Source organism: Oncorhynchus nerka, linkage group LG2 (genome assembly GCF_034236695.1).
Source record: "Oncorhynchus nerka isolate Pitt River linkage group LG2, Oner_Uvic_2.0, whole genome shotgun sequence".
Classification (NCBI taxonomy): domain Eukaryota; kingdom Metazoa; phylum Chordata; class Actinopteri; order Salmoniformes; family Salmonidae; genus Oncorhynchus; species Oncorhynchus nerka.
In genome coordinates, this window is record NC_088397.1 from 76,141,884 (window position 1) to 76,163,754 (window position 21,871).

At 43.6% G+C, this 21,871-nt stretch overlaps 1 protein-coding gene across 4 annotated transcripts in view; it reads left to right on the plus strand.

Moving 5' to 3' along the window:
• Positions 1 to 21,871, plus strand: part of LOC115121843 (pleckstrin homology domain-containing family A member 6-like) — a 340,805-nt gene that overhangs the window by 162,489 nt on the left and 156,445 nt on the right. For 3 of the 4 annotated variants that reach the window (XM_065002730.1, XM_065002729.1, XM_065002731.1), the window contains exons 3-7: positions 1,570 to 1,653; positions 9,031 to 9,175; positions 9,430 to 9,534; positions 10,085 to 10,157; positions 17,383 to 17,483. In XM_065002730.1, the coding sequence (XP_064858802.1) occupies positions 9,047 to 9,175; positions 9,430 to 9,534; positions 10,085 to 10,157; positions 17,383 to 17,483 (408 nt within the window). In that variant the 5' untranslated portion in view covers positions 1,570 to 1,653; positions 9,031 to 9,046. Of the gene's footprint in view, positions 1 to 1,569; positions 1,654 to 9,030; positions 9,176 to 9,429; positions 9,535 to 10,084; positions 10,158 to 16,749; positions 17,293 to 17,382; positions 17,484 to 21,871 lie in introns of those variants that run through there. The other variant, XM_065002732.1, reaches the window with a different exon arrangement.

Here is a 21,871-nt window from a genome sequence, read left to right on the forward strand (position 1 = left end):
CACACTAGACCACACCACACTAGACCACACTAGACCACACTAGACCACACCACACTAGACCACACCACACTAGACCACACCACACTAGACCACACCACACCACACTAGACCACACCACACTAGACCACACTAGACCACACCACACTAGACCACACCACACTAGACCACACTAGACCACACTAGACCACACCACACTAGACCACACTAGACCACACTAGACCACACCACACTAGACCACACCACACTAGAACACACCACACATTTTATTTAGTGATTTAATTTTTTATGTCAACTTTTTTTAACTAGGCAATTCAGTTAAGTCAGTTAAGAACAAATTCTTATTTACAATGACAGCCTATCCCGGCCGAACCCTAACCCGGACGACGCTGTGCCAATTGTGCACAGCAATATGAGTTCTCGCTCCACTTTCCATCAAACTCAGTAGGATAGTCTATGTAGTGTGGTCTAGTGTGGTGTGGTCTTGTGTGGTGTGGTCTAGTGTTGTCTAGTGTGGTGTGGTCTAGTGTGGTGTGGTCTTGTGTGGTGTGGTCTAGTGTTGTCTAGTGTGGTGTGGTCTAGTGTGGTGTGGTCTTGTGTGGTGTGGTCTAGTGTGGTGTGGTCTAGTGTGGTCTAGTGTGGTGTGGTCTTGTGTGGTGTGGTCTAGTGTGGTGTGGTCTAGTGTGGTCTGGTGTGGTGTGGGCTAGTGTGGTGTGGTCTAGTGTGGTCTAGTATGGTCTACAAGTCTCTCTTAGCTAAAGCCCCGCCTTATCTCAGCTCACCATAGCAGCACCCACTCGTAGCACGCGCTCCAGCAGGTCACCCCCAAAGCCAATTCCTCCTTTGGTCGTCTTTCCTTCCAGTTTTCTGCTGCCAATGACTGGAACGAACTGCAAAAATCTCTGAAGCTGGAGACTCATATCTCCCTCACTAGCTTTAAGCACCAACTGTCAGAGCAGCTCACAGATCACTGCACCTATACATAGCCCATCTCTAAACAGCCCATCTATCTACCTACCTCATCCCCATACAGTATTTATGTATTTATCTTGCTCCTTTGCACCCCAGTATCTCTACTTGCACATTCATCTTCTGCACAGCTACCATTCCAGTGTTTAATTGCTATATTGTAATTACTTTGCCACCATGGCTTATTTATTGCCTTAACTCCCTTATCTTACCTCATTTGCACTCACTGTATATATACTTTTTGTTTTCTTTTGTACTACTGTATTATTGACTGTATGTTTGTTTATTCCATGTGTAACTCTGTGTCGTTGTATGTGTCGAATTGCTATGCTTCATCTTGGCCAGGTCACAGTTGTAAAAGGTTAAATAAAAAAATCACTATATCATGCTGACCACTCGCCACACTCTGCTGCGGTTGTATAATGAAACAGTTCAGGTGGCTGAGGTGCTGTGTGGCTGCTGGGTTGCCGCGCCGTCAGTAATCAACATGATTGATAAGTTATCGATCAGCTGCTCTCACCATGTCTGACAGCTTGACATCATGGGTCTACCAATATTCACTTCTCTTTCTTTTTCTCTTTTGCTTCCTCTCCTCGTCTCCAGCCAAAATGATCTGAGTGGACCAGCTGGACAGCCAGTGAGCCAGATCCAGCTGGAGGAGACTGGAACCATTCACACATACATAACGTGAGTACAACATTAATATGACTTTGATACAACCTTACCGTAACCTAACCTGGAACAGTAAAGACACACATAACTTAAGTGCAAGATTAATCTAACTTTGATACAACCTAACCCCAACCTAACCTCGACCAATAAACACATACCTGACATGAGTACAAATCAAATCAAATCAAATGTATTTATATAGCCCTTCGTACATCAGCTTATATCTCAAAGTGCTGTACAGAAACCCAGCCTAAAACCACCAAACAGCAATGCAATGCAGGTGTAGAAGCACGGTGGCTAGGAAAAACTCCCTAGAAAGACCAAAACCTAGGAAGAAACCTAGAGAGGAACCAGGCTATGTGGGGTGGCCAGTCCTCTTCTGGCTGTGCCGGGTGGAGATTATAACAGAACATGGCCAAGATGTTCAAAAGTTCATAAATGACCAGCATGGTCGAATAATAATAAGGCAGAACAGTTGAAACTGGAGCAGCAGCACAGTCAGGTGGACTGGGGACAGCAAGGAGTCATCATGTCAGGTAGTCCTGGGGCACGGTCCTAGGGCTCAGGTCCTCCGAGAGAGAGAAAGAAAGAGAGAATTAGAGAGAGCATATGTGGGGTGGCCAGTCCTCTTCTGGCTGTGCCGGGTGGAGATCATAACAGAACATGGCCAAGATGTTCAAATGTTCATAAATGACCAGCATGGTCGAATAATAGTAAGGCAGAACAGTTGAAACTGGAGCAGCAGCATGGCCAAGTGGACTGGGGACAGCAAGGAGTCATCATATCAGGTAGTCCTGGGGCATGGTCCTAGGGCTCAGGTCAGTTGAAACTGGAGCAGCAGCATGGCCAGGTGGACTGGGGACAACCCAGTTATAACCATAATAGTATAATCTTAAACCAACATAACCCTAAACCCAGTTATAACCATAATAGTATAATCTTAAACCAACATAACCCTAAACAGACTGATTCACAAATAGCTGACGTGACTACAATCCAACCTCAACCTTAATACAACCTAATCGTGACCATATAACAACACAACCTTAAAACCTACACATACCGTGTACAGTTACTACATTGAGTAAAACTTCTAGTTGATCATCCCTGCTGTAGAGACTTACCTGCAGGGAGTATACATCAAACTTGAACCCTAATGCCCATGTAACCTTTACTTGTGGTCTGCATCACCAGCAATGCAGAAATGTTGCAGAAAACTTGTGAAAAATCTCTGCAGTTCCCTTCAAAGTGTTGCTGTATTGAGATCATAAATGAAACATCCCATTCACTCAGCTTTGCAGCCAACCTAACACTAACTCCTGACACCAGGAATAAACATGATGGTGTCACGCACACAGACAAATGGGCTGTGGTATGTGACATGGAGAGACAGTTTGTGTGAGAGGGGACAGAGATGGAATAGAGTAGCAGGTTTCACAGAGTCACTTTGTTCACCCCTGTCACTATGGGGGGAGTGCACTGTGCTATTGTTACAGGAAAGCATTTGAGCTGATGGGAATCAGCAATCTGATAATTATGCAGAGTCCTGGGGTCTGCTAACTCACAAAGTGTGTTCATGAGAGGGTTACCTGGGTTTAGACACCGAGGACTATGACAATGATACCCCACCCGTAATGCAATATAACGTAATACAATTAACAATTATACCAGTAATTCCACATCCCTGACAGCTAGATAAATGCCCCCAGTGGTGTTAAGACAATACTCCCACCCCCTTCATTGTGTGTATTCCCCACCACGATCAATACTGTATCGAGCTGATGATGCATTGACATTAATAATATATGATGTTACCTGCGAAGAGGCTGTGTTTTACTGTAAGTTATTCAAAGCGTCAATATAAAACACAGGGACTAACTCTTACAATTGGGGATATTTAATATTTACCTTCAGTTTACTAGGGGAGTTGATGAAGAACAAGCCTTGCAAAGCCACCTGATCCTGCAAGCTTACATTAAAGGCTGCATGGATAGCTTTTAATGTAAGCTGGCGGGATCAGGCAGATTTGAAGAACACGCTTTTACAGCAAAAAGCTGAGGAAGTGTTGCAGTGGAAGGAAAAGGGTTCAATTATTAAACTGTAAGATCTAGGGATGATTACTTGGCCATAGTTTAAAGGATCAGGCTGGACATGTAGTCAGGACATCACCTGGTTAACACCTCTACTGTCATCATAACTGTCACGGGGATCTACAGGTAACTGCCAAAATAAAGGAAATACTTGAGAAAATGAGGGATACAAAGTATATTGAAAGCGGGTGTTTACACACAGGTATGGCTCCTGAGTTAATTATGCAATTAACATCCCATCATGCTTAGGGTCATTAAAAAAAATTGCCATTATTTATCTACCATGGCTAGAAGAGATGTCAGAAAGAGGGGTCTCAAAGGAGCATGGGTTTAACCCTAACCCTAACCCATAACCTTCACTCCAACTCAATACTCAAAACCTACAACCTGATTTTGGACGGAATTAAGGAGTCACCAGGAAGGCTTACAACTACCAAAGATTATTATTCCAACACTATACAGCAAATTTATTTTTTTCATTTTTTTATTTCACATTTATTTAACCAGGTAGGCCAGTTGAGAACAATTTCTCATTTACAACTGCGACCTGGCCAAGATAAAGCAAAGCAGTGTGACAAAAACAACAACACAGAGTTACACATGGAGTAAACAAATGTACAGCAAATAACACAATAGAAAAATCTATATACAGTGTTCAAATGGAGCAAGGAGGTAAAGCAATAAATAGGACATAGTGGCGAAGTAATTACCATTTAGCAATTAACACTGGAGTGATAGATGTTCAGATGAGGATGTGCAAGTAGAAATACTGGTAAGCAAAAAAGTCAATAAAAATAATATGGGGATGAGGTAGGTTGTTGGATGGACTATTTACAGATGGGCTGTGTACAGCCGCAGCGATCGCTGATGTTTAAAGTTAGTGAGGGAGATATAAGTCTCCAACTTCAGCGATTTTTGCAATTCGTTCTAGTCATTGGCAGCAGAGAACTGGAAGGAAAAGCAGCCAAAGAGGTGTTGGCTTTGGGGATGACCAGTGAGATATACCTGCTGGAGTGCGTGCTACAGGTGGGTGTTGTTATGGTGACCAGTGAGCTGAGATAAGGCAGAGCTTTACCTAGCAAAGACTTATAGATGACCTGGAGTCAGTGGGTCTGGCGACGAATATGTAGCGAGGGCCAGCCGATGAGAGCATACAGGTCGCAGTGGTGGGTGGTATAAGGGGCTTTGGTAACAAAATAGATGGCACTGTGATAGACTGCATCCAGTTTGCTGAGTAGAGTGTTGGAGGCAATTTTGTAAATGACTTCGCCGAAGTCGAGGATCGGTAGGATAGTCAGTTTTACGAGGGCATGTTTTGCAGTGTGAGTGAAGGAGGCTTTGTTGCGAAATAGGAAGCCGATTCTAGATTTAATTTTGGAGATGCTTAATATATAAATATATATATTTTGTTACCTTTATTTAACTAGGCAAGTCAGTTAAGAACAAATTCTTATTTTCAATGACGGCCTAGGAACGGTGGGTTAACTGCCTTGTTCAGGGGCAGAACGACATATTTTTACCTTGTCAGCTCGGGATTCAATCTTACAACCTTTTGGTTACTAGTCCAACGCTCTCACCACTAGGCTACCTGCCGCACCAAATATGAGTCTGGAGGGTGTCTAGCCAGAAACCTAGGTATTTGTAGTTGTCCACATATTCTAAGTCAGAACTGTCCAGAGTAGTGATGCTAGTCGGGCGGGCTGGTGTGGGCAGCGATCGGTTGAAGAGCATGCATTTAGTTTTACTAGCGTTTAAGAGCAGTTGGAGGCCACGGAACGAGTGTTGTATGGCATTGAAGCTCATCTGGAGGTTTGTTAACACAGTGTCCAAAGAAGGGCCACATGTGTACAGAATGGTGTCATCTGTGTAGAGGTGGATCAGGGAATCACCCGCAGCAAGAGCGACACCGTTGATATATACAGAGAAAAGAGTCGTCCCGAGAATTGAACCCTGTGGTACCCCCTTAGAGACTGCCAGAGGTCGGGACAACAGGCCCAACAATTTGACACACTGAACTCTATCTGAGAAGTAGTTGGTGAACCAGGCGAGGCAGTCATTTGAAAACCAAGGTTATTAAGTCTGCCGATAAGAATACGATGATTGACATAATCGAAAGCCTTGGCCAGGTCAATGAAGACGGCTGCAGAGTAATGTCTTTTATTGATGGCGGTTAAGATATCGTTTAGGACCTTGAGCGTGGCTGAGGTGCACCCATGACCAGGTCTGAAACCAGATTGCATAGCGGAGAAGGTATGGTGGGATTCGAAATGGTCGGTGATCTGTTTGTCGACTTGGCTTTCGAACACCTTAGAAAGGCAGGGTAGGATAGATATAGGTCTGTAGCAGTTTCGGTCAAGACTGTACCCCCTTTGAAGAGCGGGATGACCGCATCTGCTTTCCAATCTTTGGGAATCTCAGACGACACGAAAGAGAGGTTGAACAGGCTAGTAATAGGAGTTGCAACAATTTCGGCAGATAATTTTTGAAAGAAAGGGTCCAGATTGTCTAGCACGGGTGATTTGTAGGGGTCCAGATTTTGCAGCTCTTTCAGAACATCAGCTGACTGGATTTGGGAGAAGGAGAAATGGGAAGGCTTGTTGCTGTGGCAGGTGCAGTGCTGTTGACTGGGGTAGGGGTAGCCAGGTGGAAAGCATGGCCAGCTGTAGAAAAATGCTTATTGAAATTCTCAATTATTGTGGATTTATCGGTGGTGACAGTGTTTCCTACCCTCAGTGCAGTGGGCAGCTGGGAGGAGGTGTTCTTATTCTCCATGGACTTTACACTGTCCCAGAACATTTTTGAGTTTGTGTTTTGCTGGAAGCAAATTTCTGCTTGAAAAAGCTAGCCTTGGCTTTTCTAACTGCCTGTGTATATTGGTTTCTAGCTTCCCTGAAAAGTTGCATATTAAGGAGCTGTTCGATGCTAATGCAGAACGCCATAGGATGTTTTTGTGTTGGTTAAGGACAGTAAGGTTTGGAGAGAACCAAGGGCTGTATCTGTTCTTAGTTCTACATTCTTTGAATGGGTCATGGTTATTTACTTTTAAAGAACAACCAGGCATCCTCTACTAACGGGATGAGGTGAATATACTTCCAGGATACCCGGGACAGGTCGATTAGAAAGGCCTACTCACAGAAGTGCTTTAGGGAGCGTTTGACAGTGATGAGGGGTGGTCATTTGATCTCGTACCCATAATAGATGCAGACAATGAGGCAGTGATCGCTGAGATCCTGATTGGAAACAGAGGTATATTTGGAGGGCAAGTTGGTCAGGATATTATCTATGAAGGTGCCCATGTTTATGGATTTAGGTTTGTACCTGGTGTGTTCCTTGATAATTTGTGTGAGATTGACGGCATCTAGCTTAGATTGTAGGACTGCCGGGGTGTTAAGCATATCCCAGTTTAGGTCACCTAACAGAACGAACTCTGAAGATAGATGGGGGGCAATCAATTCACATATGGTGTCCAATTCACATATGGTGTCCAAATGCTCTGAAAACAAAGAAAACCTGAAAACACCATCCAACCTGGAACTGAGTAAGTAATGTTTAATCTGAAGCTATATTTTATTTCCAAAAGCCAAGAATAAAAATACATTTAATTACTTTGTAAGGACTGAAAGCTACATTAAGGCTGCCAAGTTTGATACAACTTCAATTAGCACTGACGTGTCAAGTCAGAGGTGTCAAAGCCCTTTAGCCCAACAATGGCAGGAGAGTCGAACAGTCAACTCCAACCAAATGGAGAGGCCTTAGAAGCTGCCTCCCACTGTTCAGAGGTAATTAAAATGCAGTACCCTGTGTATGTAAAGAATGATAAGGCAAGAAAAGATCACAAAATGAAGCTCCTTATGGAAAATCAAGAGACACTTTTTGCTGACTGTTATAAAAATGGGAACATCAGCAACCTCATCTTCCACACAAACCATCCCCTGGCATGGCACAGTGCTATATTAGCACACTACCCCTCTGTTAAGAGAGGGGGTGTTAACAAGGGGTGGAAACTCAGGATACTAGACAACGAGGACTCTGAGTCAGCTAATATAAATCTCTATAAGTCTGGAACAGTAATGGTACAGGGCAACCACAAACAGTTTCAGCTGGACTTTCACCTCATCAAAGAAATTGCTCAGCAGGAGAGGCTCTCCCTTGAGAAAGATACCCCCACCCCGAGCAGGTCAGACCAGACCTCTTCATTATATAACCCCACAGATGAGCGGAAGCGGAAAGTCAACCTCCCAGCACAGAATACTACACCCTCATTGAAACAAAGGACACATTTACCCAGCTGGAGTTAAGGCAGGTGGAGCTGGAACAGCAGGTGATTACACTTCAGTCAGCACAGACCCAGACAACAGTCCAGCACAACAACACCCCCTTAACCAGACCCGGAGAGCTGGAGGTGGAGAGAGACATATCTGCACTCTGGACTGTGGTGAGACAACATCAACAATATAAAAATCAAGAGCAGGAGAAGAACAGAGCACGAGAGGAGAGGATCAGACTGCTGGAGGAGGGGGTGAGGGGGGTGTTGTGTGACAGAGAACAACCCACTAGAGAGGTGGCCACCCCTGCAGAGAAGCCAGCAGAACAGCCCACCTCAGCTCCCGACAAAAGTCTTGACACCACAGCAGAACAGTCCACACCAGACTCTGACCATAGCGTCAACACCACAGAAGAACAGACAAATGAAGAACCCCAAGCCCAGGGGATCCCACCCCCTCTGAGCAAACCCCCTGTCCGCCACCCTGATAGCCCCTGGATTTGGATAATTAGTGGGTATAGGCCTAATTCTGCTCTGCATGCAGAGTCTCAATTTGGTGTTTGTCCCATTTTGTGAATTATTGTTTGGTGAGCGGACCCCAGACCTCACAACCATAAAGGGCAATGGGATCTGTAACCGATTCAAGTATTTTTTAGCCAGATCCTAATTGATATGTCAAATTTGATCTTCCTTTTGATGGCATAGAAGGCCCTCCTTGCCTTGTCTCTCAGATCGTTCACAGCTTTGTGGAAGTTACCTGTGGCGCTGATGTTTAGGCCGAGGTATGATTAGTTTTTTGTGTGCTCTAGGGCAACGGTGTCTAGATGGAAATTGTATTTCTTCTCTCTCTCTCTTCCCTCATCTCATTACTCTAAAAGCATTATTATCAAGGGTCATTTTTGACACTACAACATCAAGCAGGTGTTCTCAGAGATAGTGACATAAAGATAGTAGACAATATACTGTGTTTGCATGTGTTATTTTTGTTGGCTGTGTGAGTCATTAACTTTTTCTCTTTGTCTCTCTGTGTTTCTGTAGGAGCTGTGATTTGGAGATGAATGGGATGGCGGGAGGTAGAGGACCTGTGAGTTCACCCAACGACATCAACTCCAACAGCTCCACCATGGTATCAGACCTATCCTCCCCTGAATCCCAGACCCAGTCCCAGCCCTTCACACCCCGGGTCAGTGTGCGCACGCACGCACGCACGCACGCACGCACACACACACACACACACACACACACACACACACACACACACACACACACACACACACCTCACAACACAACACCTTTACACTTCACTACATCATACACCAAGTCAAGTTTTTCTGACAGATTCAATGATACAGAGAGCTCCATTCGGTTCTCTCATCTTCCCTCTATCCTTCCCTACTTTCCTCTCTTCACTCTCTCCTTTCCTCCTGCCCTCTCCAGGCATCTCGTACTCCAAGGAAAGTTGCTACATTTGGGAAACGTTCTAACTCCATGCGGAGGAACCCTAAAGCGGAGGTGACCAAACAGGGCTGGCTGTACAAACAGGTAAATCAGCTCTATACACTACACTGTAAGTAACATGAGGCAGTGTTCCCTCAAATACTCCATAATAGCCCATGAATACCCCATAAATACCCCATAACTAGGACCAGATATAACTCTTCTTCCAATATGCCTAGTCTCTTCCATTTGTTTTGATACAGTATGTCTCAGACACTAACTTTGTTTTGATCCAGTGTTGCTTTCTCTCTCATGTTGTTTTGGTCTCATATCTGTCTTCCTTTTCTTCACATAGGGCAGTATTTCTCACACTGTTTTGGTCCGGTATTAGTGTTACCCCTGACATTGTCTAAACTGTTGTGTCTTCTCTCTGGACTTCAATCCATCTCACTGTGTGTGTAATTCCCCCTGTTTCTCCCTGTAGGCCAGTTAAGCCCATCTCACTGTGTGTGTTATTTTCTCACTCTCACTCTCACTTACTCTCTCTCTCACTCTGACTCTCACTCTCACTTACTCTCTCTCTCTCTCTCTCTCTCTCTCTCTCTCTCTCTCTCTCTCTCTCTCTCTCACACTGTTTCTCACTGTCTCCCCATAGGCCAGCAGTGGAGTGAAACAGTGGAACAAGAGATGGTTCGTCCTCACTGACCGATGCCTCTTTTACTACAAAGGTAGACTGATAGCAAGGTCTTCTTTCTTTTAGTTATTTTTCTTTTTTTCATAGCCCATTGTCACCCTTCATTGGAGGACAACTTTATCATTGTGCTTTATTCTATTGCATTTTATTGTATAGTTTAGTCAGAAATATTTGAAATAATATAATATTTATTGTTGTATTTTACATCTACATTTTCTTTCTAACCTTCATTTGAACCAGGAAGTCCCACTGAGACATGGGTAGTGTGTCAACTGCTAACCTATTCCCTATAGAGAACCCTAAACAGAGCCCTTTGTGGCTATAGAATGTCTTTTCAAAGGAAGACCTGGCTAAGACGAGTCACTACACCTGCTACTTCAGTCTCTCTCTCTACTCTGTCTATTTAAGAGTCCTACTCTGTGGATTTGTTTGGTTGTATCTGGATTGCAAACTGGAAAGTTTTTATCCCATTCTTGGTTTGGTTCTACTTTTGTGGGCTGGTGTCACATTTAAAACTCTTCTCTTGTTTGTGTTTTTTACCATAGCTACCTGATGTCATGTCAGTGTGTTAGTTCTGTTGGCTGAGTAGAGGGCTGTGTGTTTTTTACCATAGCTACCTGATGTCATGTCAGTGTGTTAGTTCTGTTGGCTGAGTAGAGGGCTGTGTGTTTTACCATAGCTACCTGATGTCATGTCAGTGTGTTAGTTCTGTTGGCTGAGTAGAGGGCTGTGTGTTTTTTACCATAGCTACCTGATGTCATGTCAGTGTGTTAGTTCTGTTGGCTGAGTAGAGGGCTGTGTGTTTTTTACCATAGCTACCTGATGTCATGTCAGTGTGTTAGTTCTGTTGGCTGAGTAGAGGGCTGTGTGTTTTTTACCATAGCTACCTGATGTCATGTCAGTGTGTTAGTTCTGTTGGCTGAGTAGAGGGCTGTGTGTTTGGCGCATATCGCCACTGTGTCAGGACTGTTGACTTGTTTGAGGTGCTTTAATAGCACACAGAAACACTTGTCATATTCTCCTAACAGTCTCTACTCCTCCTCCATGCGGAGTCTCTGAGTGTTTGCGGTCCTCATCCGTTATCCTCTGAGCCACAGTCAGGAGAATAAACAATCTGTTATTTGAATATGGCACACGGCTTGACGTGTCTTCAATGTCGACGTACGAGCTATGTGTGTGTGGGTTTATGTGTGGCTCTGTGTACATATGGAAGTGTGTAGAAATATGTTTCACTGCATATTATAGTCTTTAAAGATGGGCATTCAACACCGACAGACACAGACATGTAAACACACACCCGCACACACACCCACATACACACACACATACACACCCGCACGCACACCCACATACACACCCACACACACACCCACATACACACCCACATACACACACACATACACACCCACATACACACCCACATACACACCCGCACACACACACACACACACACCCACACACACACCCACACACACACCCACACCCACATACACACACGCATACACACCCGCACACACACCCACATACACACACACATACAAACACAGTTTCTCCTTATACAGCTCAGTCTCTCCCTCTCAGTGGTGAAGGTGACATCGATGGGGCGGCAGGGTAGCCTAGTGGTTAGCCTAGTGGTTAGAGTGTTGGACTAGTAACCGGAAGGTTGCAAGTTCAAGCCCCTGAACAGGCAGTTAACCCACTGTTCCCAGGCCGTCATTGAAAATAAGAATGTGTTCTTAACTGACTTGCCTGGTTAAATAAAGGTAAAATAAAAAATAAAAGGTGAAGCAATTGTGGGATAGTGGAGTCTGTTGCGCAGGCAGGCAGGCCGGCAGACAGTCTGTTGCGCAGGCAGGCAGGCCGGCAGGCAGCCAGAAGGGTGACTTGCAAGATCAAGAAGATGAAAGGAGATGATAATGATGAAAATAACGTCATTTTGCCTCTTGTCTTCAGCACACATCAGTATTTTATGCCCTGCAGGACTTGTTGTCTGAGTGAGACAAAGCAGGAGCCATACCTACAGTAACTTGTTTACCACCATACCTACTCTTATCAGCACAGAATCCACAGTGTTTGTCACGTTCTGACCCTAGTTTTTGTGTTATTTGTTTGTTTTAGTTGATCAGGACATGAGTTGGGTGGGCATTCTATGTTTTGTGTTTCTAGGTTGGTTTTCTGTGTTCGGCCTAGTATGGTTCTCAATCAGAGGCAGGTGTCGTTAGTTGTCTCTGATTGAGAATCATACTTAGGTAGCCTGGGTTTCACTGTTGTTTGGTGGGTGATTGTTTCCGTGTCTGTTCGCCACACGGTACTGTTTCGGTTTTGTTCACGTTTATTGTTTTGTATTCATTGAGTGTTCAGCTTATGTTTTTAAATAAACAACCATGGACATTTACCACGCCGCATCTTGGTCCGATCCTTGCTACACCTCCTCTTCAGACGAAGAGGAGGAAAACCCTTACAGTGTCAATGTAATTGTTTTTTAAAAGCTTGTGTGAGGCCCCGCATACAGATTTAGAGAGAGAAAAGGAGAGAGCAGAAAAAGAGGGAGAGAAAGAGGGAGGGAGAGAGACAGAGAGAGAGAGAGAGAGAGAGAGCAGAAAAAGAGGGGAGGGGAGAGAGAGGAGATAACAGGAAGGGAGGGGAGGAGAGAGATTAGGAGATAACAGGAAGAAAGGGGAGGAGATTAGGAGAAATCTGGTGTGATTTTCCTCTTAGAAACCGCTCAAGCCCATTTTGCCCTTAAATGTTTTTAAGACCTACACCACTAAGCCTCATCACAAGTGAGAACACCTGGGGCAGCTACTTTGGATAATATTTTATGTTTTGCCGTTTCTCTTGTTCCTTCATCCCTGTTCAGTTTTCCCTAGGGGGCTGTAGTAGTAGAATATAATTCATCATGAGATGTGACATTTCCCTCCCCAGGGACAAAGATGGTCTGTACTCAAACAGCTGGAGGAAAGGTGCTGTCTAAAATAAATACATATTGAAGGATGACTGAGGATTTAGTTTTAGTACGTCTTGGTGCCTCTTTCACCTCTATCTCAGGACATGTAGTAGTATATTCTGTAATTTATTTATTTAATCTTTATTTAAGCAGTGAGTCATGTGAGCTATGTCGAGAACCTCCCTGCTCACACAGTCATAGAGGGTTGAACTTTGACCCCTTGCATGTGCATGTAAGAACTTCATGAGGGTGTGGAATTTGTGTACTGTATGTGTGTGTTTGGAGCACTGCAGCATTTCGCTGTGTCACCGTAAACATTCCCTACAACATGCCCTAGCAACATGCCATAGCAACATGACCCCGGGATTGCATGTGTGAGCCATGTTTAGTGTGTGTGTGTGTGTGTGTGTGTGTGTGTGTGTGTGTGTGTGTGTGTGTGTGTGTGTGTGTGTGTCTCTGTCTGTCTGTCTGTCTGTTTAGTTAGTTACTGTAGGGCTGGTTCATATCTCTGTCAGAGTCATTATCTAACGATTACTGCTGTTACGGTTCCATCAAAAACAACCTGCCCATTACAACCAAGGACAAGATATTAACAGCTACTGTAAATGAATCCGTGTGTGTGTTCATGGTTACGTGTGTGTGCCTGTGTGTGTGTGAGTGTGTGTGAGCGTGTTTGTGTGTCTCTGTGTGCGAGTGAACGCGTGAGTATATGACACGATTCTTCCCTGTTGACTTAGTCCAAACACACCTTTTCCTAGTCCTGAGAGAGTGTGAACTACAGGTTAAAAGTTGAACAAGATGAGTGAATGTGTTAGTGGATCTACCTGTATCCTGTGAACTACAGGATGCAACTAAGGACATTGTTTTAATACTAGAGGGTGATACCACGCCAGCAGGAGAGGAAAATATTTTTGGTATTTCAATTGTTCTGGCAATTCTCACAGAGCAACTTAATTGGGAGGAAGGAGGTTTGATTATTTTTAATTTTTTACATTGTATCACAAACCTTGTTTTCAAAAATCATGATGAAAGTGGCCATTTTAGACCCTTTTTAGACCCAGACATGCCTCCTGTAAGACCCTATGATCTGTGAACCACACATGATACACAACATCTTGGTCTCGTTATACTCCTTATAGTGTGCAATAACATATGGAGTATGTCTAGATTCTGAAGAAAAAAAAGTCACATTCATGAATTCAACATAAAACAAATTGATGTTAGTATCTAAAAACGACTCTTTTTGATTTTGTTTGTTTAAAAATGCATTGGGAACAATATACAAGGACATCCAATTTCAGAGTTTCTCTGCAAATTCTGAATGTATGATCCATTTTATGAGCACCACCAACACAGTGAACGGGAAAATGGATTCAAAAGGAACTCTGCTGGTGATTTACTGAATGTGCAATCCCAAAGGAGGGCTGTGATTGGTAAATGAACTATATATACTATATATAATATATATATATAACTACTATATAACTATAACTACTATTGGTCATTAAAAGTTCCAGAGAGCCCACTCTGGAAATGTGAAGTTTGAAGAGTATATTTAAAAAAATGAGCTACATCAAAAAGGGTCGTTTTAAGATATTAATATGACTAGTTTTAACGTTGAATAAATTCATGTTGTATTTCAGTATGTAGTTAACCTGGAACTGGCCCTGTTGTCTACCCTATCCCGTACACACAGATGCACATCTGACCTGAATGAGGAAAGCGAAGAAGATCAATTCAATTATAAGAATAGTCAGAAATCCCTGCTTGCGTCTTTCATATGGAATTGTTCCAGTTGTTCTGTGATTTAATAGCTCAATGTGGAGTCACTGTCATTTTTCCACATTCACATTCAGCAACTGGCCCTTGAGCCACACTCACTTTTCTACTGGTTCTCCATTTCTTCACCCCTTCTCTTGATGACATTACAGTCATTTAGCAGACACGCTTACCCAGAGCGACTTACAGTAGTGATATATATTTTTCTTCATATTGGGAATCAAACCCCCACCCTGGCATTGCAAGCACCATGCTCTACCAACTGAGCCACATGGGACTCTTCTTCTGGTTACAGTGATTCCTCTCTCTTGATTCAGCACACGTCTCATGGGTTGTTTTAGTCTCTCGCCCTTCTCTCCTAGTTGTGTTGTGGAAAAAGAGAGAGGAAGGGAGGGAGGGAGACATGACAATGGAGAATGTGTGACTGTGCAGTTTACTGCCACGGTCTCCATGCCAGCAAGGAGAGAGGGGCGAGAAATGGGCAGAAAGAGGCCCAGGTCTTTTGTTGTTGGGACTTGGGGGTCATATTGTCAAAGCGTGCCAGCTGTCCTGGCCAGGAGAGGTGGAGTAGTGTCGGTGGTGCTCTGGATATTAGGAGTGTGTGTATAGGTTTTCCCCATCCGGGATTTGAACCTGCATCCCTCCAGGTCTGTATCTCTAACAACTAGCCTACATACCACACCCATCTCTAAAGTTTCTCAAAACATCCTGACTGTCCAAGACTCTATGTACAATCAAGGACTTTACTTCACAAGTTACTTTGCCAATGTCCGAGCTGCCCCGGACATACACATAGAGTAACTCTCAGTGAAATAGAGTGTTAGCCCTTTATGTAACTGCCATCTTCAGAAGTGTTGAGCTGCTGTTGTTTTGGGATGCTAATACACAGCTGTCAGAGAGCTGATTTACTACTGCTGACCCTTCATCCACACACACGCACACGCACGCACGCACGCACGCACACACGCACACACGCACGCACGCACACACGCACGCGAGGGAGTCTGTGTGGTGTCAAACAGGTGTGACAGTAGCAGCAGCAGGGAATGCAAGCCAGGAGTCAGACTGCCATGGTATGAGTCAGAATGAGGTGACATTTTCACAGGGAAACCTGTCATTATAGGGGACCTTTCAATTACTGTGCTTCTTCAAAAGTGTGTGTGCTAGCAGGAGTGTCTTCAGAAATGTGTTTTTCCAGAGTTGTGTGTGTGTGTGTTGCCTCTCCTTCTGCCTCTGTGTCCATGGGTGGGGACAGGATTGGTTGTTGAATGCTGAGAAGCTCTGCTACATGTTTCCCAATAACAACTCTATTTCTCCTCATCAAGTTTCTCCTCAGGATGTGTAAGGCTGTTTGGCAATAAATCACATTGTTTCTTATTACATACATTATTTGTGTGTGTTTGTATGATGCTGTATATTTAGTACAACTTGGTAGCCTACAGCCTACAGCCTACATTTAATTTATTTTCAGTTATTGTGTGTTTGAGAATGAGCACGTGTCTTTTACCATGAATGTGTGTGTGAGAGTTTTTGCATGAAATACAGAACATGTGATGTCAGGTTTGAATTTGTTTGAGAGAGAGATGGAGAGAGAGGGAGACAGGAAGAGAGAGAGAGAGACGTGGCTATTTACCTGTCTGTGTGTAGCAGAACACCCTGCTCTCTGATTGTTGGAGAGAGGGCAGGTACAGTTGGCTGGAGGCCAGAATTCAGGATTCCAGCAACACTGAGTCACATGGGCTGATTGCTAATACAAACACGCACACACACTCGCACACACACAGAGAGCACAGCGCAGAGAGTACTCTATGATTGCACAAACACAAACACCATACCTACCCCTCCCTCCTCTCGCTCCCTCCCTCCCTCCTCCCCCTGTCTCTCGCTCGCTCGCTCTCTTTCAAACACACACAAGATCTACAAGAGAGAAAGGCTCGTGTCTATGCAGAACAGCTCTGCTAGAGAGAGAGAGAACGAGACCGCGAACAGCCGAGCGAGAGAACGAGAAAGCCAGGCAGAGTGAGAGTGAGACAGAGACAGAGCGAGAGGACAGTAGCTACAGTGGACACCCTGCCAGCCTCATCTCCAGCCCCCGAAATGTTCATCATCTGCTCCATTATTTAATCAGCACAAGTGCTTCTCTTGCACTCCTCCTTTTTCCCAGCACTCTGCTTGTTTTTTTTCTGCCTATCGTTGGATCTACACCATTATGTGTGAGTGTGTTGAAGAGAGTGTGAGTGTACTGTCACTTCTCACTGGACTGCTGGACCAACATGGATATCTATTCTAGGATTCCACTAGAGTGGGACAGAGGTCTGTTGTTCCAGGGAGGTTCTATGGTACTGCTCACTGAGCCAGCTACAGCCACAGCTACAACTAGAGGAGAGGACCGACTGTCACAGCAGAACTGACTGTGTTTACCATTCAGTCCTCTTTACTCACTGTAGGTTGAGACCCATCAGATCATATTAGATCTGTTTTTCAGACTTGTTGTTTATTTTGATCTTCATTTTTTCTTCTTCCTCCAATCCAGACGAGAAGGAGGAAGGAGTGTTGGGAAGTCTTCCTCTGCTCAGCTTTGGGATTGGAGGAGTGCAGACGTCGGATAACATCAGCCGAAAACACGCCTTTAAGGTCAGTACCCTGAAGATGAGGCAGTACGATGAGTACAGTATACGATTATCACCCTGGAGAGAGAGCGCAGAAGTGATATTGCGGCCATTTAAATAGTCTATCTAGGATTGGGGCTGATGGATTTGTTGGGGTTTGGATGCTGGGGACACGTGATTGTCCCTCAGACAACCCAGGGAGAAGTGGTGATATTGTGGACAGTAGGGGCAGTGTACAGTGGGGATAATAGGGAATAAGCAGAGATGTCTGGCAGCCTGTCAAAACCAAACTTATTTATTTTCTCTCTCTCTCTCTCTCTCTCTCTCTCTCTCTCTCTCTCTCTCTCTCTCTCTCTCTCTCTCTCTCTCTCTCTCTCTCTCTCTCTCTCTCTCTCTCCTCACACTGTACTTTGCATCGAAGTGCGCATCAATAAATATAATGATGAGAGAGAGACACACACAGATAGGCAAAGTGAGCGAGGGAAAGCGAGGGAGAGACAGAGAGAGAGAGAGAGAAAGTGTCCTGTGTTATTCTTCTGGTCTTCCAGGCAGTAGCTGAGGGGTGAGAGAGAGAGAACAATCTCATACAAATAACCATATAAGCATGATATATAATATCACATTCATTCAAATGGTTCATAACACAGCAAATGCATATTAATCACTATCTCAGAATGTGGAGCTCAAGTACCAGCTAAAAGCTATTTCCCAATATAGTCCCTGTCACTAGTCGTATGTCACAAAACATCTCTATGCAATCACTGTTAAAATATAACCTGTTTTGGGATTTCCCACACAGTCTGTTTCAGAAAGCTGAAACAATACCATTTTGCAACATGCTTTAGTTAAATCTCTTCTTCAGATGATTCAGATAAGCAGGTTCATTTGGTTTATGTGATTAAGATGTATGGGTTGTACAATATGTGTGTTGCAGTGTTTCATTGCAGTGTATTGTTTGTTGTTGCCCCAGCGTCTGTGTGTCAGTGTTGATATGAGAGCTGCTGTGAGTGCCGTGGTGACATGGCACATGCCGGTCCTATGAGGCAGTAGACTATACTGTAGAGAGGTAGACTATTCTGTAGAGCGGTAGACTGTACTGTAGAGCGGTAGACTATACTGTAGAGAGGTAGACTATACTGTAGAGCGGTAGACTATACTGTAGAGCGGTAGACTATACTGTAGAGAGGTAGACTATTCTGTAGAGCGGTAGACTGTACTGTAGAGCGGTAGACTATACTGTAGAGAGGTAGACTATTCTGTAGAGCGGTAGACTGTACTGTAGAGTGGTAGACTATACTGTAGAGAGGTAGACTATACTGTAGAGCGGTAGACTATACTGTAGAGCGGTAGACTATACTGTAGAGCGGAGACTATACTGTAGAGAGGTAGACCATACTGTAGAGAGGTAGACTATACTGTAGAGAGGTAGACTATACTGTAGAGCGGTAGACTATACTGTAGAGCGGTAGACTATACTGTAGAGCGGTAGACTATACTGTAGAGCGGTAGACTATACTGTAGAGAGGTAGACTATACTGTAGATCGGTAGACTATACTGTAGAGCGGTAGACTATACTGTAGAGAGGTAGACTATACTGTAGAGAGGTAGACTATACTGTAGAGAGGTAGACTATACTGTAGAGAGGTAGACTATACTGTAGAGCGGTAGACCATACTGTAGAGAGGTAGACTATACTGTAGAGCGGTAGACCATACTGTAGAGAGGTAGACTATATTGTAGAGAGGTAGACTATACTGTAGAGAGGTAGACTATACTGTAGAGCGGTAGACTATACTGTAGAGCGGTAGACTATACTGTAGAGCGGTAGACTATACTGTAGAGAGGTAGACTATACTGTAGAGCGGTAGACTATACTGTAGAGAGGTAGACTATACTGTAGAGCGGTAGACTATACTGTAGAGTGGTAGACTATACTGTAGAGAGGTAGACTATACTGTAGAGCGGTAGACTATACTGTAGAGCGGTAGACTATTCTGTAGAGCGGTAGACTATACTGTAGAGAGGTAGACTATACTGTAGAGCGGTAGACTATACTGTAGAGAGGTAGACTATACTGTAGAGTGGTAGACTATACTGTAGAGCAGTAGCTAGTTGGAGGTTTCACCCAGCTACATTTGCTCCTCTGTAGTACACATGGTTGTAGAAACAAATGGCAGTAGATGAATAGGCAAAATAATCAAATGTAATGTTCTTACAGTACATTGACACAGTACTCTGGCTTCAGCTGGATGTTGTGGTGGTGCTGGTAGTGCTGGCCAGTAAAATGTTATTTGTCTCCTTCCCTCCGTGTTGTTAGCCTGCTGCCTGGTGTTGATTCTACAGGGAGGCAGTGTGAGACAGTATGAATGAGTCATGAGGACAGAGCAGACCAGCCAGGGGTTTCTAGAGAGACCTTTAGTGTTTCAGGTATTAACAGTGTGGACTATAACTGGATGCACTAAGTGCTGCGTAGGTCTACAAAAGGCTGTCTGTGTTTCTGATGTTATAATACTGGAGCTTTACAAGCTATGAGATGGATCTTAATGCTCTGTGTTAACAAGTCAACCAAGTACATGGTTTTCAACGTTGCTTTTAAGGGCTTTTTACTGTGATGTACTGCACTGTACTGTACTGTTTTGTTCTGTACTGTTCTGTATTGTACTGTACTGTACTGTTCTGTATCGTTCTGTTCTGTATTGTACTGTACTGTACTGTACTGTTCTGTTCTGTATTGTTCTATATTGTACTGTACTGTACTGTACTGTATTGTTCTGTATTGTACTGTACTGTACTGTTCTGTATAGTTCTGTTTTGTTCTGTATTGTACTGTACTGTTCTGTATTGTTCTATATTGTACTGTACTGTACTGTACTGTATTGTTCTGTATTGTACTGTACTGTACTGTTCTGTATAGTTCTGTTTTGTTCTGTTTTGTACTGTACTGTTCTGTATCGTTCTGTTCTGTATTGTACTGTACTGTTCTATTCTGTATTGTTCTATATTGTACTGTACTGTACTGTTCTGTTCTGTACTGTTCTGTATTGTACTGTACTGTACTGTACTGTTCTGTATCGTTCTGTTCTGTATTGTACTGCACTGCACTGTACTGTACTGTTCTGTTCTGTATTGTTATATATTGTACTGTACTGTACTGTTCTGTTCTGTATTGTTCTATATTGTACTGTACTGTACTGTTCTGTTCTGTATTGTTCTATATTGTACTGTACTGTACTGTTTTGTTCTGTATTGTACTGTACTGTTCTGTTCTCTTCTGTATTGTTCTATATTGTTCTGTATTGTTACATTTACATTTAAGTCATTTAGCAGTCGCTCTTATCCAGAGCGACTTCTGTATCGTTCTATATTGTACTGTACTGTTCTGTATCGTTCTGTTCTGTTCTGTATTGTACTGTACTGTTCTGTTCTGTATTGTTCTATATTGTACTGTACTGTTCTGTATCGTTCTGTTCTGTTCTGTATTGTTCTATATTGTACTGTACTGTTCTGTATCGTTCTGTTCTGTTCTGTATTGTTCTATATTGTACTGTACTGTTCTGTACCGTTCTGTATTGTACTGTACTGTACTGTTCTATTCTGTATTGTTCTATATTGTACTGTACTGTTCTGTTCTGTATTGTTCTGTATTGTACTGTACTGTACTGTACTGTTCTGTATTGTTCTGTATTGTACTGTACTGTTCTGTTCTGTACTGTACTGTATTGTACTGTACTGTACTGTTCTATTCTGTATTGTTCTGTACTGTACTGTTCTGTATTGTTCTGTATTGTATTGTACTGTTCTGTATTGTATTGTACTTTAATGTTCTGTATTGTTCTGTATTGTACTGTACTGTACTGTACTGTACTGTACTGTACTGTACTGTACTGTTCTGTACTGTTCTGTATTGTTCTGTATTGTACTGTACTGTTCTGTTCTGTATTGTACTGTATTGTACTGTACTGTTCTGTTCTGTTCTGTATTGCACTGTACTGTTCTGTTCTGGATTGTACTGTATTTTATTGTACTGTATTGTACTGTATTATTCTGTACTGTTCTGTATTGTTCCAGGAACGTGGCTCTCTGTATTAGGCAGGTATTTGGGATGAGATAGTATACAGTACATGGGGGTTAAGATATGTCTAAGTAAAGGAGGATGTGCAGCCAGATATTCAGGGGTAAGTGCTGTTATATTGTAAGACAGACAGACAGTACAGGTATGTCATAGTGTTTAAGTGTTCTCAGTACTAATACCGGGTGGTGGTCTGATCTGGTCAGGCTCTCGTGAGTGGGGGGAAGGGAAGGTGTGTTTTTGGGCTGGCCACCCTCGTCTGGTCTGGTGGGGCCCCTCGGGCCGAGGAGGGGTTGGGACGGGTTGATACGGGACAGGATGGAAGTCGAGTCTGAGCACGCTC